The sequence below is a fragment of the Balaenoptera musculus genome, chromosome 11 (genome assembly GCF_009873245.2).
Source record: "Balaenoptera musculus isolate JJ_BM4_2016_0621 chromosome 11, mBalMus1.pri.v3, whole genome shotgun sequence".
In the NCBI taxonomy this organism is placed as follows: domain Eukaryota; kingdom Metazoa; phylum Chordata; class Mammalia; order Artiodactyla; family Balaenopteridae; genus Balaenoptera; species Balaenoptera musculus.
Genome location: NC_045795.1, coordinates 97,355,209 through 97,370,194, shown reverse-complemented (window position 1 = coordinate 97,370,194; position 14,986 = coordinate 97,355,209). Strand labels below are relative to the sequence as shown.

The following is a 14,986-nucleotide window of genomic DNA, read 5'->3' as shown; positions in this document are numbered from 1 at the left end:
CCTCATGGTGCTTAGAGTCAGCAGGAGAGTCCAACATTAAGAAAAACCAATTACATTATTAATTATTAAAATAAAAATTAAAATGAAAGGGATTTTCAGTGAGGTATGGGAGCATTCAAAAAGGGGTCCAACCTGGGCAGGGAGAGAGACAGGTTCAGCTGAGTTAGATGCAAGTGAGGGGAAGAGGATTCCAGGCAGAGGGAACAGCACATGCAAAGGCTCTGAGGCAGGAGGGCACTGTGTTGAAGCCATACTACAGAGGCTGGTGGCACTGGAGTATAGTGGTGGGGAGGGGGTGATAAGACTTCAGAAGAAGGCAGGGACCACACGGTACAGGGCCTTCCAGATCTGGGCAAGGAGAGTGGATTTTCTCTGTGCAATGAAGCCCCTGGAGCATCTTCAGCAAGGACCTGACATTCACACAGTGCACTTTATGCTTTTAAACCATCCCTCTGACCACTAGGTGGAGAATGGATTGAGGGTAGCAGCAGGGAGATGGCTACGACTAATATGCAGGTAGTGAAGGGGAGTGGTTGGATCTGAGTTAAGTATTTCTTTGGGCGGAGGTACCACAGGTACTAAGTGTTGAAGCCAAGATTTTAACCCAGGAATATTTGTCTCCAAGTTCATGTCTAAAGGTTACATGGAAATAAACATGTATTTTCTTACAGTACATATTGATTTCCCCCTTCAAATTAAACTTTGAATCATTCAAATAAAACATGAATACATTCTCCTGGTTAAAATCAAAATATTTCAGTCAAAGCTAGAGTCCCAACCACTGCAACCAATCAGAGTGCCCTTTTCCTCCCCAGAGGTTCCACTGTCATGGGTTTGGAGCAGATCCTTACAGACATTTTGCTACATATTTACATATATATGTACCCATAGAAAATATAAACGATGGTTTTATCGAGTTTTCTGTTTTACATAAATGGAATCAAACTACGCACATTGCTCTGCAACTTGCTTTTTTCACTCAGTTTGTACTATGTTAGTACATGTAAATGGATTGCATTTTTAAAAATTGTTGCATAGTATTTTATGGACTGGATGCACCACGGTTGATTTAGCCCACTCACTTTCCAAAGACAGAAATGCATTTTTCTATAAATGTTGTAGCTTTTGAAGGGCTTATGAGGGTTTTTTTCTTTCAAAATATAAGACTTTTATTTATGCTAATGGAGGAACCTACACCGCAGCGACAACAGAAATATTTAGCAACACCCAGCCTGGTGACTAAATTTTCCCATTTTCTTCAGGTGCTTGGCATCCCTGGGAGCTAACTCTTGTCTATTGCCAAGTCTCTGTTTATAGCCAAAGGCTGTCTCGAGAACAAGGAGAATGGTGGTGTTGTTAGCTTTTAGGTCCTGGGCCCTAAAATAGGCATCCTGGCACGATGTAGAAATAGTACACCTGTGGAGCCTCAGAGACCTGAGTCCAACTCCCAGCTTTAGCTGTGTGACCCTGAGCAAGTCACCTTACCTCTCTGAGCCTCAGTTTTTCCATCCATGGAATGGAGTTTATAATTGCCATCTTTTAGAATGGCCAGGAGAAGTGAATGTATGCCACATGTAAAGCGATGATCACCTAAGAGCACGTATGTGTGCATTTAGTGCCCCACTGTCTGCAGCCCCAACATAGTGGAGGGAATGGGGCCGTGGGGGGGAGGGGGTGGGTGTAGATCCTGCATCTCTAAAGGGGTCACTCAAGGTCACAGAACAGTAAAAAGACGAATACTCTGCCACTGCTGGCAGTGCCGTATGGGAGTGGCATATGAGTTCAAAGGGATTTTCTGCCCAGATTCTGGGCACCTACTGTGTGCCAGGCATTTCCTACATTGCACGGCCTTTCACCTTCACCCCAGCAGGCAGAGCAGAGGGTTGTCCCTCTGCCCCAATTTGCAGATGAGGCAACTGAGGTTCCAAGAGAAGGGGTGCCACTTGCCCAAAGTCTCAGTTAGTGGCAGGTTGAGACTGGAATTTGGTCCCTCTGTTTCTGAAAGCTGCCCTGAGGCTGCAGGCAGCTGCTCTGCAGAGCGCCCCCTCCTGGAAAGAAAGGGAAGCTCCTCTCATGATGACATCTCAGATGTCTGCATTCAACCGTCAAGAACCCTTTGCAGGAGGAGAGAAAAATGGCTTTTCTGGCCTCCCTTTTTCCAAGGAGATGAGATAAAGGCTACTCAGAGGTCACCTCAGGAGAGTCTGAATCAAATCTCTTAAATGAGGTTGACAGAGAGAGAGAGTATGAAATGTCCATACTTTTGTGTGTGCAATAAGGCTTAGTTTTTTAAAGCTCACTCACTTCTCATTTGAGTAAGATGAGAAACCCCTCCCTTGGTGAAAAGGGCCTGGGCCAGGAGTCAGGAGTCCAGCCCCGGCTCTGCAGCTGAATCACCATATCTGGGCCAAGTCATTTCCCCATCTCTGGGCCTCAATTTTCCTGCCTGTCAAATGGGAGAGTGAGACTGGCTGACCACAGGACATGTCCTGCTCCAACAATGGGGGAACCAGGGGGGAGGGGATAGAGGGTGCTTTAGGGGTAGGGTTGCTAGATTTAACAACGTAAAATACAGGATATCCAGTGAAATTTGAATTCCAGGTAAAAAATAATTTTTATTAGTATGTCCCCAGTATTATAGGGGACATAACTTATACTAAAAAATTATTTGCTGTTTATCTGAAATTCAGATTTAACTGGTCATCCTGTATTTCATCGGGCAGCCCTGTTCGGGGCCTTCACCTCCACTGGACTGCCCCCTCCCCGTTTCTTTGATACAGATAATTTATATCTTCACAGCTTCTAGATGAAATCCTGGCCACCCAGCTTCCAACCAGATCCTCACCACCCACTCCCAGCCTCCTGCCAGCACCCACTTTCCTGCCTACATAGAAATTCTGGAGCCATGGGCTGACAGGATTCATGGGTCTAGGAATTCCTACAGCGGAGATAGGGGTGGAAACTCAGCCAGACTTGAGGACTTAAATCAGTGGAGAAATTTATGTCCATGTGTGTCACGATGGCTAGAGGGACACAGTGTCTGTGGCTGCTCACAGCGGCTGGTCCCATTCTGTGCCACACCCACGTGTGTGCACATGAACTAGTGGTATTGCGTCAATGTGTTATCGAGAAAACTATCTTTGGATATAAGGTATCAGAGCTACCAGTCCCCAGCCTTCAGCCAAGCCCATCCTTCATGTCACGTGTGGGGAAACTGAGGTCCAGAGGGAAGTGGCTTGTCTGCAGTCACATGGCCTTCCACTGTGCCTGTCCTCACCTTGACCGCCCTCCTCCCCATCTTATTGGGAGGAAGTCTTCCTGCAGTCTTCCTCCTCCAGGAGGTCGTGATTAATTACTCCACCTCCTAAGACCGGACAATAATAACCCGATATCCTCACCTGGTGCCTGGCATAGCACTAGGCACCTTACACGGACAGCCTGCCAAAGCCTCGTCCTGCCCCTGTGAGGTAGGCCCCGCCGTGGCCCACATTTTACAGCAGGGGAAACTGAGGCACTGGTGGTGAGGTCACTTACCCAAAGTCACTCCAAGTTGGGATTTGAGCCCATGACATCTGACTCCAAGCCCCACCTGAGTTCTTGGTACTTGGTCGCAAACTAGCCACCTACGGGCTAAATCCAGTTTTGGATATGTTGTGTTTGGCCCTGGAATTTTTTTTTGTTTTTTGTTTTTTAATTTATTTACGGCTGTGTTGGGTCTTCGTTTCTGTGCGAGGGCTTTCTCTAGTTGTGGCAAGCGGGGGCCACTCTTCATCGCGGTGCGCGGGCCTCTTCACTATCGCAGCCTCTCTTGTTGCGGAGCACAGGCCCCAGACGCGCAGGCTCAGTAGTTGTGGCTCACGGGCTCAGCTGCTCCGCGGCATGTGGGATCTTCCCAGACCAGGGCTTCGAACCCGTGTCCCCTACATCAGCAGGCAGATTCTCAACCATTGTGCCACCAGGGAAACCCTGGAATGTTTTTAATGGGGAAATTTTACATCAAATTCCAGGTGTCCAGCTTGTCTTAGAAGACCAGAGAATCTACCACACTGGGCCCACAGTCCCCCACAGGAGATGAGAAATATCTGTCCCCTTTAGAAGGGCTGAGATTCTTCACTTTGCCCCAGTCCCCATCACTCCCTGTTGCCTCCCACCCACCTACTTCACTCATTCACAAAACCTGCCCGACCCCACAGCTATTCTCATTTGCAGCTCCTGCCCTGTGCTCTGTCCCAGGACCCAGGATCTCAATGTTAGGCCTGTGAACAACCAGATGACAGAACCTCTAAGCCATGGCTAGACCCCCTGACCTGGAGGACACCCATATTTTCTACTGGTCACACTGTAGACTCCAGAACATTTGAAGCACAGACCCTCAGGAGATTCAAAGACTCATCTCTCTTTGAATCAATCAGGAGGAGCCCAGGAGGTGGGCTGGCCCCACTGTCACCAAACTTCTTCTTAGTGAAACCTTCATTTACTCCAAACCTTATGAGGAGCCCCAAAATGTGAGCAGACCCCAGCAAGACCACTTCAGGGCCTGTAGACCTTGAAACCCCTGGGCTCCTCAGGGTCCGTACATTCTATTGAACTCTCCTATTTTCAAGATGGGGAAACTGAGGCTCAGAGAAAGGAACTGGCTGACCAAAGGCATAGCTAACTGCTGCAACAGGCCACTGTTGACTGTGCCTAGCCCCTTCCTCAGAGGCCCACCACCCTCTCAGATTCTCCCTTCTTTCCCTCATCAAAACCCACTCCCAGGAAAAAGCCTGAAACTCATTCACACTATGGTGTCCAAACCAATGATGGCTTCCCCTCCCAGGGAGTCTAAAGGAATTGGAGCTTTTAGTTCAAGGGAAGAATTTCAGACATTGTCTGTGGGTAGAACTGGGCAAAGGAAGGAAGACAAGGAACCTCCCTGCAGTCCCTGAATCATACTACGTCGTGCCTGCTTGCTCTGGATATGGAGCTCCTAGATGCCACCACGGCACAAGAGCCTGGGGGCAACATTTCCATGTGCTTAGAACAGGGCTGGCCTGGGTTCTCAGGTCCCAGGAGCGGCGTCAAGGCCACCTCTGGGTCTCATGAAGGCCTTGGTCTCTTCCTCTGTGAAATGGGCATAACTCAGCTCGGGCTCCTCCCTCCTGTGCACAGGCAGGACAGCGGATCTCCAGTGCTTACCTGCTCTGATAGGCAAGGCAGGTGTGGGGTTTCCTTGGGAACGAGCCACCCCCGGCTCTCCCACGAGGTCTCGCCAGTCCGGCTCTCGGCGGCGGTAGGTGGGTGTCTCACTGTCGGCATCAGCACCTAGAAACCCAGACAGGAGGCATGCCCATGTCCTGTACCCCTGAACCGTAGACTGGGGGACTCCCAGGACCGCTGAGCTCCTGCATCCCTGAGTGTGGGGCTTTTCCCTTCACGGGACACTCCCCAGCACCCACACTGGCCGGGCCTCCAGCAGCGAGAGAAACACAGGTTGAATGAATAACTGGATGAATGAGCGAATGAACGACAGACTATTGGAGTTCTAGAACCTGCGATGTGGTAGCTTATCTATGATAGTAGTTATTAGATCACGAGGCCCCACAGCTGTAACAGCAGAATGTTCCAGTCCTCCAACCCCAGCACGCTAGTGTCGCTGTTCACGAGACCCTCTGGGCCAAAGCAAACACTGGGCGCCGGGCTCCTGGTGGGTGCCTGCCAGCCCCCTGCCTTGTTTTTGCCTCTCTCCCCTTCTCTCCTCCCTCCGCCATGTGGATGATTCCCGGAACGTGTGTGTCTCTCCTGGGCCCCCAGGCCAACCTCTCTGCACTCTGTCCGCAGGTTTACCAGGCACCGCTCCAGACCTGGAAAAGAGAAAGCAGATTTTTGGGCAAAACTTTATACCTCCAAAGAAGCCAAAAACCTTCCTGCAGCTCGTTTGGGAGGCACTGCAAGACGTGACGCTGATCATCCTGGAAATCGCGGCCATCATCTCCCTGGGGCTATCCTTCTACCACCCGCCTGGTGAAAACAACGAAGGTAAGACAGGGCCTGGGACCCCTGCTGCCCACCCGGCAACGTGCGTGCCTGGCCACACAGGAGGGCACTAGGGGCTCGCGGCCACCGCTCCCTCCAGGTGAGGAAACCGAGGCCCAAGGGGCAGGGCCTCACCCACAGCTAGTGGGTGGCTGAGCCCGACCCCAGGCTGAGTGCCCGGCCCCCATTCTCCCATGTGTGAAATGCAGGGGTTGGACCAACAATGGTTATATTAGAGTGAGTGTTTATTGAGCACTTACAGGGTGCCGAGCTCTGGGCTGAGATGCTGTCCTAACAACCCCATGAGGTAGGGTCCATGATTATGCCCATCTTAAAGATGAGGAAACCAGGGCACAGAGAAGTGAGTTAACTGGCTCGAGGTCACACAGCTAAGAAATAGTCCCCAGGTTTTGCACTGGGGCTTGTTAAAAACACCACTGCCCAGACCACTCCCTGAGAGACTCTGGTTGTGTTGGATGGAGCCCAAGGGTGGGTGACCCCGAACTTCTGTCCAGGCTGCTCTCTGAGAGCTCCCCACTCTCACAGCTGGTGACAGAGCCCCCAAATCGCTCACCCGTGGCCTACATCCACACTCTGATCTGACAGGGCATCAGCCCTGTTCTCAGGTGCCCTGCTCTCTGGGTGCTCCAGCTTCTGAGCGACCCTGTTTCAGCTCCAACGCTGGGCTTCTCCTCAGAACCCCGAAATTGCTGGCTCCTCAAGGCCTGCAACTACGAAAAAATCCATGATGACGTCAGAGCTCTGTGCACCTGATATTCTACAACAGGGATCACAAACTTCAGCCCACGGCCAACTCTGGCTCACCTCCTGTTTTTATACGGCCCGTGAGCTAAGATTGGTTTTTACATTTTTAAGCAGTTGAAAGAAAATCAAAATAATACTATTTTGTGGCACGTGACTATTGTATGAAAATTCATATGTCATCGTCTAAAAATGCAGTTTCGTTGGGACACCCCCATTTATTTTCCATGCTGTCTGTGGCTGACTTCCCACCACGACGGCAGGGTTGAGTGACTGTGACAAAGACAGCAAGGCCCACAAAGACTGAAATATTCACTTTCAGGCCTTTTATAGAGAAAGTTCGCCAACCTCTGTCCTAGAAGATCAGGAAGGGAAACTTTGCTTCAAGAAAGCCATTCTCCCTCTCCCCGGCCAGCCACTGCTCTCTGAGTGTGGAAGGAGAATGCAGTGGATGAAGACTCAGTTTCTGAAGGGAGCCCATTTCCCCGGGTTAGAATCCTGTCTCCATCACTTCCTGGCTGTGTGCCCTTAAGCAAGTCACTTTCCTTCTCTGAGTCTCAGTTTCCTCATCTGCAAAACAGGGCGACAGACCTCACCTCGAAGGGTTATTACAGGGAGGTGGTGAAGGGCCGTGTGGACAGTGTGGCACGCACAGAGGGCACCTGGAGGTGCTGGACCTGCAGCCGCTGCGGGTAGACCACCCCGGGCTTCCTTCCCTGCATCCCCATCGGGGATCCCACGCTGTGTGCCTTGCGGGAGAAGGACTCTCAGTCGTGGTCCTAGCTTGGTTCAGTGTCAGGCACACCCTTGTGGGCCCGATGCTGAACATGCTTTCCCACATGACGAGTCTCGGACTTGAGAGGGCATCCCGAAACCTGTCCTAGGTTCTGAATGGGGGCATTGTTTTGTGGGTGGAGGAAACACTGTGCCACTCACCCAGGGAGGGTTCTGGGGCAAACCCTCTTTCTCAAAGTCAGGACTTAGAAGTCCTAATGGAAAACCTCATAAATAAATGAGGTGGTTGGGATTAACATATACACACTACTATATATAAAATACATAACCAGCAAGGACCTACTGTATAGCACAGGGAACTCTACTGAATATTTTGTAATAACCTATAAGGGAAAAGAATCTGAAAAAGAATATATGTGTGTGTGTATATATATATATATATATATATATATATATACACACACACACACATGCATGTAAAACTGAATCACTGTGCTGTACACCTGAAACTAACACGACATTGTAAGTCAATTATACTTCAATTTAAAAAAAAGAAAGGAAAAGAAAACCTCAACCTCCATTCATCCTTCATTCCAGAAACTGAGCACCTCCCAAGGGCTAAGGCTTCACCAGCTCCATGACAGCTTTCCTTTCTGATGACAAACGCTTTTAAACCTGTATCACTCTACGCATGTATACATAGATAGATAGGCAAACAGATATATATGCACGCACATACCATGAGATATGTGGGATCACATATTTTTTTGTTGTTAGCTTTTTATAATCTGATTTGGCGTTAGTAGAAAAGTGTAAACACTGTTCTTTGTTATTAATTATAATTAGACATTTCCTAATCAATGTGCTGTGTAAGTAGATAATCCTACTAGGGTCACTGCTTCAGGCAAGCAAATAAAAAGTGAAAAGCATGTAAGAAATAACCCTTATGGGCCTCCTTTCCCCAAACGAGAAAGTGGTCTCTGAGGTTCCTTGAACAGCTGTCACCCCACCCCCTCCCAGGCCAGGGTTTTCTGAGAAACTGGATAGCCAAGTCTCTCTGGCCAACTACCTCAATTTTATACCTAATATTACTAGCTGATTTCTTTTTTCTGCATGACCTCTTTCCAAAGAGAGTTTAAAGCAAATAAATTTGCTACCACGATTGAGATAGAAATTTGACTTTGAACTTCCTGGCAGCCAAAGCAGAAAGTGAATTGGGAGGATTTGCATAGCTCAAGTAATCAACAAGGAGGAAAGGTAGTTCTTTAGGAAGATAGCATGTCCCCTGACAATGAATTCTGGGATGAACTTTCACGTAGGATATTATGAGAGATGCATAATGGGCAACATCCTTTGCAGAAGTTTTCCAGAAAATATAGAAGAAGATGGTACATGGCTACTTGCATGAGCCTTGAACAAAGCTAAGGGTGCAACACAAAGCATAATAAGAAGGGTAATTCAGGGCTTCCCTGGTGGCGCAGTGGTTGAGAATCTGCCTGCCAATGCAGGGGACGTGGGTTCGAGCCCTGGTCTGGGAAGATCCCACATGCCGCGGAGCAACCGGGCCCGTGAGCCACAATTACTGAGCCTGCGCGTCTGGAGCCTGTGCTCCGCAACAGGAGAGGCCGTGACAGTGAGAGGCCCGCGCACCGCGATGAAGAGTGGCCCCCGCTTGCCGCAGCTGGAGAAGGCCCTCGCACAGAGACGAAGACCCAGCACAGCCAAAAATAAATAAATAAATAAATTAAAAAAAAAAAAAAGAAGGGTAATTCCTACTATTTTTAGAGCCACAGCTAGTTGGAAGCTTTTAGGGTAAAAGTTCATTTGATCCTCACTTGACCCTCACAACAAACCCGTGGGCAGGTGCTATTATTACCCAGGAAACCAAGGCCCTGAGATGGTAAATGACTTGGGAGGTCAGACTTTGGGAAGCGGCAGAGCCGTGACTCAGACCAAGGCATTCCAGCTCCCGAGCCCACGCTCCTATCCCTCGGCTACGTTTCCTCAGAGAGTGACCGGGTTTGAGTCAGTGCCACCCAGAGAAGTGACCTCATGTGACCCAATTTAGTGCAAGATTAGAACTCAGCAGGCAGATGATAGACGGGGTGCAGTGGGAACATGGATCAGGCTCCCAGGCTGTACCAGGAGGAGCCTTCCCACAGCTCTGCACACAGATGGCTGGGATCACCTCCATCTTAGAGAGGTGGGAGCCAACGCCCAGAGAGGGGAAGGACTTGCCTAAGGTCACACAGCTTTTAGACAGTAGGGCTGGATTTTAAACCCAAGGCTTCTGGTTCTTTCTACTGCACCTCCCTTCCTCCCGCTGAGACACTAGCTCAGGCCACACTCAGTTGATGAGGGCAGATGCACACGCTCTAGTCCCACAGAATGAAGTTCCTGCACCTCGTGACTGTGCGTCCTCCTCCCCAACACCCAGGCCCCGGCCTGAGCTCTGAGCTCTGGACCTTGCATGTTGCCTGGACCACCCCCTGCCATGTCAGACTCAGGCTGCATCAGTTATGTATAAAACGACGCTGGTGATGAACTAACAGGCTCTAGACTGCCTTACAGCACGCATAGCCCTTCCCTGTTTGCTTTCTTGGCTCAGAGACCTCCAGACACTTGTCAGAGGTCACACAGCACTTTTGTGGCAGGGCTGGGATAGGCATACCCCATGCTTCCAACTCCCTGCCTGTGACAGCTCCCCTAGTGCCAGAGTGCCAGCAGAGTGACCGGCACATAGTGGGTGCTTAGAAAATGTTTGTGGCTTGACCAGTTTTGAGAGTCCTTATTCGATGCTAGGCCCTGCTAACCACCTAGAAAGTAGTTTCCCCATTTTACTGATGAACAACTAGAGGGAAGCCCAGAGAGGCCAAGTGGATTCCCCAAGGTCACACAGCCAGTATGCGGCCACACCCTAGAAAACCCTGGGTCCAGGGAGGGCAGCTGCAGGTTTCACAGACCCTGTGGTCACAATCTCCAGATCCTGTCCCTGCCCCAGTCCAAGGGAGCCCCAGAGGAGACCTCAGCAGAGCCTACCCACGCCCCTCTTTCTTCCCCTTTCTCATCTCTTTCCCTTAATTGCACCAGAACAGCAGGAGTTGTTTTCAGGGTTTGGTGGCTCCCAATAGCTTAAGCAATCTGCATCCCTACTTTCTTGCCATCCCAGGGCACCATGTAATCATCAGACAGTTCTCAAAAAGCTGATGGGCTTTTGCTGGCCAAGTGAGTGCCCTCAAGGGCCCAGAGGGCTCCTTGGTATTGAATCAGCAAGGGCAGCAGACAGGGCTTGGAGTCAAGGTAACAGGTGGACCCACTCAGCTACCATGCCCTTGGCTCTCAGAAGTCAGTCCAAAGAGAGAAGCTCATGAAAAGGAGAGGACCAACGTCTGCCGTGTACTCACCACATGCCAGGCCCTTACTAAGCCCTGGGTTCACAAAGTCCCTGGGGTCATCCCACTTTATAGCTGTCCAAACTGAGACTCAGAGAGGCCAAGTCACTCACCCAAGATCACACAGCAGAGCCTGGATTTGAAGCCATGTCTTTCCAGTTCCAGAGCCCAAAGGCTTTTCATTGTCCTGGACTGTCTCTAAGTGTCCTAAACGTTTCAGTTACTAAAGCGGGGGGCCGTTGATGAAGCACAGGACAGGGAAAAAACAGCCTTCCCACTTACAGAGCATGTGGCAGGGGCAGGGGATAACAAAAGTCCCAGAAGGAGAAGCACTGAGCTCTGTATCTTGAGTCACTCCCCTGAAGTCCAAGAGAATGCATCTCCGTGTACTGGGTTTCTATTTAGCGAGGTTCACCTGTGTTTCCCAGTTTGGGGGATTTCACTGGGGTCGTTCACTAGTAGAGGGGCACCCTAGTTCCCCTCCTCCCATCTTCACGCGGTTCTGAAGTCCAGCTGGATCCCCTCTGGCGCGTGGGGCTCGAGGCCCCATTCAGGCTGCCTGTGTGATGGCATCACGTGCTGGACAAGAAGCCGCCCTGACACTGAGCGTTTACTGTGTGCTCGCTGCATCAGGTGCTTTACGTACAGCCTCTCCCCAGGCCTCACCACCACCTCGGAGGGAGCACCTGTCATTACCCCAGTTTTGCAGATGAGAAAACCAGGGCACAGTGGTTAAGCAGCTAGCTCCGGGCACACAGCTGGGATCTGAACTCCGAGCTAGCCCGATGCCAGTTATCGTCACATGATAATGATTATCATCACCACCAAAGGCTGGTTCAGTTAAACAGTTTAAAATTATTGGAAAAGTCTGAAATTCCCAAAGAAAAGAAAAGCGGCTTTGAGGACCCCACACAGTGGTATAGTTGTTTATTAGCCGATGAAGGGTGGCTGGTTCAGCGAAAGATGTGGCATTTTCTAGTGACACCGCCGGCCTGCGGTGACTCTGTATCATCCCAAGCATGGGCCCACCAGCTGGGCCTTGACCCTTCCAGGAGCTGAGAACCAGAAAATATTCCCTGGTACCACCTGGCCTTCTGGTCATGTTGCTTTCGACCCCTGGTTTCCCAGGGAGTCATGCTGGGGACTCTTGAAACTGCTGTTCTCTCTTCCTTGGGACTGAATTAGACTTCCAGACAGTCGACCACGGGTCTTTGGCAACATTTTCTACTTTCCCAGTGAGGCCAGCGTGTGGCAGAGAGGACCGCTGGGCTCAGGGATAGTGGGCAGGCCAGGTCCGGTGTCAGATTCCAGGCCTGGATTGAAACTCCAGATCTGCTGTGTGATCTTGGCTGAGTTGCTGTCCCTCTCTGAACCGCTTCTCTCCTCTCAGCCAGCTGGAGGATTAAGGTGAATGCCTGGCACACAGCAGGCCTTGCGAATGGCCCAGTCAGGGCCCAGCCTCGGTGGAAGGGGCCCACTCTGAGTTTTCTAGGAGTGGGTGGTCAGGTGCTGCTCCCAGTCGCCGCCCATGGAGAGACCCGTTCTCCGCCCCCAACCCCTGCCCATTGGAAGGAAGGGCCTAGGCCAGTCCTGGTGTGGCACTCACCTCTCTGGGCCTCGGTTTCCACATCTGTTCATGGGGGTAATACCTCTGACTTTCCGGATCCTTGTGGGGATGCGGGAGACGGGATGTGCGGAGGGGCTTGGAAAGGCCCTAAGGGCTCAGCACTGCGTGGGCGGGACCTGCCTTCACGTCCTTCAAGTCCGAGGCCTTGGTATCAAATGTGTCTGGTGTCTTCTTTTTCTTTTTCACATGGTGGGTCTGGCAGGCCTTAAGCAATGTGGGGCCCAGACCTGGAGGTTCAGTGGTGCAAGGGTGTGGGGTGGAGGGTCACTGTGGATCAGACAAGTGGCTCGGGGTGTCGGTGTCCTCACTGTGTAGTCGGGGCTCAAATCCAACAAGGGCTGAGTAAGAACCTCCTGTGTGCTAAGCAGAGGCTGGAGCTTTTGCCTTCCTCCCCTTGAGTCTGGAAGGTGGTCTCAGCGACTCCCATTTTGCAGATAAGGACACCAACGCTTAGGGGAGGCTAACCCAGGACCATAGAGGGGCAGCAGCAAGATCCAGACCAGCCTGCTGGAGGGCAGGTCCAGCACTCTGGCTCCCGCCCCAGCCTAGAAACCTGCCTCACAGTTGCTGGAAGAAGGGAAGGAAAGGACATCAGCAAAACTGCATTTTAGACCCTAAAGCACTTGCACTGTTGATTGCTGTGAGGCCCCTTCTGCCTGGCTGACCCACCCCACCTGCTTCCTTCTGCTCTCTGCAGGATGTGCAACGGCCCAGGCGGGGGCAGAAGATGAAGGGGAGGCGGAGGCGGGCTGGATCGAGGGGGCCGCCATCCTCCTCTCGGTCATCTGCGTGGTCCTGGTCACGGCCTTCAATGACTGGAGCAAAGAGAAACAGTTCCGGGGCCTGCAGAGCCGCATTGAACAGGAGCAGAAGTTCACCGTGGTCCGGGCTGGCCAGGTGGTCCAGATCCCTGTGGCTGAGATCGTGGTTGGGGATATCGCCCAGGTCAAATATGGTAAGTGACCCAACCACAGAGCCACATGCTGGAGCTGGCATCTGGGCACAGGTGGGACCCAGAGAGGCTGGCCAAGGGCAGGGGGTGGATCCCTGAAGGCTGAGCCCAAGCCAGGTTGTCTTCTGAGTTCCTTGGAGAGGTGGAAGGCTCCTTTCTGGCGGTAAGATTCCAGAATCCATTTAAATCAGAAATGGCAAATACATGGCACATGTACCACAACTCTCCAGACTTCTACCCTTAGCAGACATTACTAATCAATCTCAGCTCAAAGCCTAGATACATCCTCAGACGCCTTCTCAATATAACACTCCAAGGACCACTAAGACTCAGAATGGGTTGATGAGGTGAAATCCACTTCCCACCTCTGATTTGGCTGTTAATGGATGGTTGTTGGGCTAGAGAAGGTGTTATAGGGAGTGGACATGGATGAGCGAACATTCTAGGCCTGTGATGCTGTCATGGAGAAAGTGAGCAGGCTGGTGCCAAAGGGGATTTAGATGAGATATGTCCTAGGTAAGTAGAGGCCAAAGATGGGGGAAAGATTGGCAGGTCTCTCCTCACTCAGCCCTAGGGGGCTTGGTTTCCTCTGATAGCATGCCTGTCTTGGGGGCTCTTCAGCCTAGTCAAGAGAGATTAATCCCTTCCAAAAGAATTTCCCCAACACATAGTTGAGACCAGAGAAGATTGAATCATTGAGAAACCTGGGCCCCAAATCCATGCCATGCCAAGAGAAGCACTTTATAAACTGAAGGACATGCCCACCCAAGCTAGTATTATTGCGGGACCTAACCCCAGCCCTCCAGGCCTCATGCCCTTCACCCTGGCCCCAGGCTGCAGCTGCCTATTGTCCTGTGATGGGCGCCATCTTGGTTCCTGTGTCCTGGGAACTCTAGGCAGCCGGTTCCCAAGGGTGACCCTTCCTTGTAATCATGCCTTGAAGAGAATATTCCAGCCTCTCCAGCCACCTGAGACCCTGCTGACTGACCCCCTCACCTTTCTTCCTACCAGGCGACCTCCTCCCTGCAGATGGCCTCTTCATCCAGGGCAATGACCTCAAGATCGATGAAAGCTCCCTGACGGGGGAGTCTGACCAGGTGCGCAAGTCTGTGGACAAGGACCCCATGCTGCTGTCAGGTGAGCTGTGGCCCACGGTGGGCTCACTCCCATTGCCAGTTCCTGCCCCCATGCCCAGGGGGCATCCATGTCCCCTTTATGAGGCTGGAGAGTCTCCGAGACTTTGGGCCTTGTCTCCGGATCTCTGGCCAACTCGGCCCCAAACGAGAACTCCCTCCCTTTTCCCCTGTAGTCGTACACTGAGCCTGCTGTGCACTCAGCAGTACTCCAGGCCCTGGGGTGAGCACAGTGAATAAAACTGACAACGACTTCCTGCCCCCATGAAACTTACCGTCTAGTAAGTTGATTCTCTGAAAAGTCGAACATGGAAGCCTGTTCTCGTTAGGGATGAGAAAGAATCAGTCTGGTGATGCCTACTTTAGATGC

General features: G+C 51.3%; 1 protein-coding gene across 10 annotated transcripts in view; it reads left to right on the top strand.

Annotated features, from left to right (window-relative positions):
• ATP2B2 (ATPase plasma membrane Ca2+ transporting 2) overlaps positions 1 to 14,986 on the top strand; it is a 358,026-nt gene that overhangs the window by 269,972 nt on the left and 73,068 nt on the right. For all 10 annotated transcript variants that reach the window (XM_036869343.1, XM_036869344.1, XM_036869348.1 and 7 more), the window contains 3 exons: positions 5,821 to 6,018; positions 13,229 to 13,486; positions 14,495 to 14,620. In XM_036869343.1, the coding sequence (XP_036725238.1) occupies positions 5,821 to 6,018; positions 13,229 to 13,486; positions 14,495 to 14,620 (582 nt within the window). The remainder of the gene's footprint in view (positions 1 to 5,820; positions 6,019 to 13,228; positions 13,487 to 14,494; positions 14,621 to 14,986) is intronic.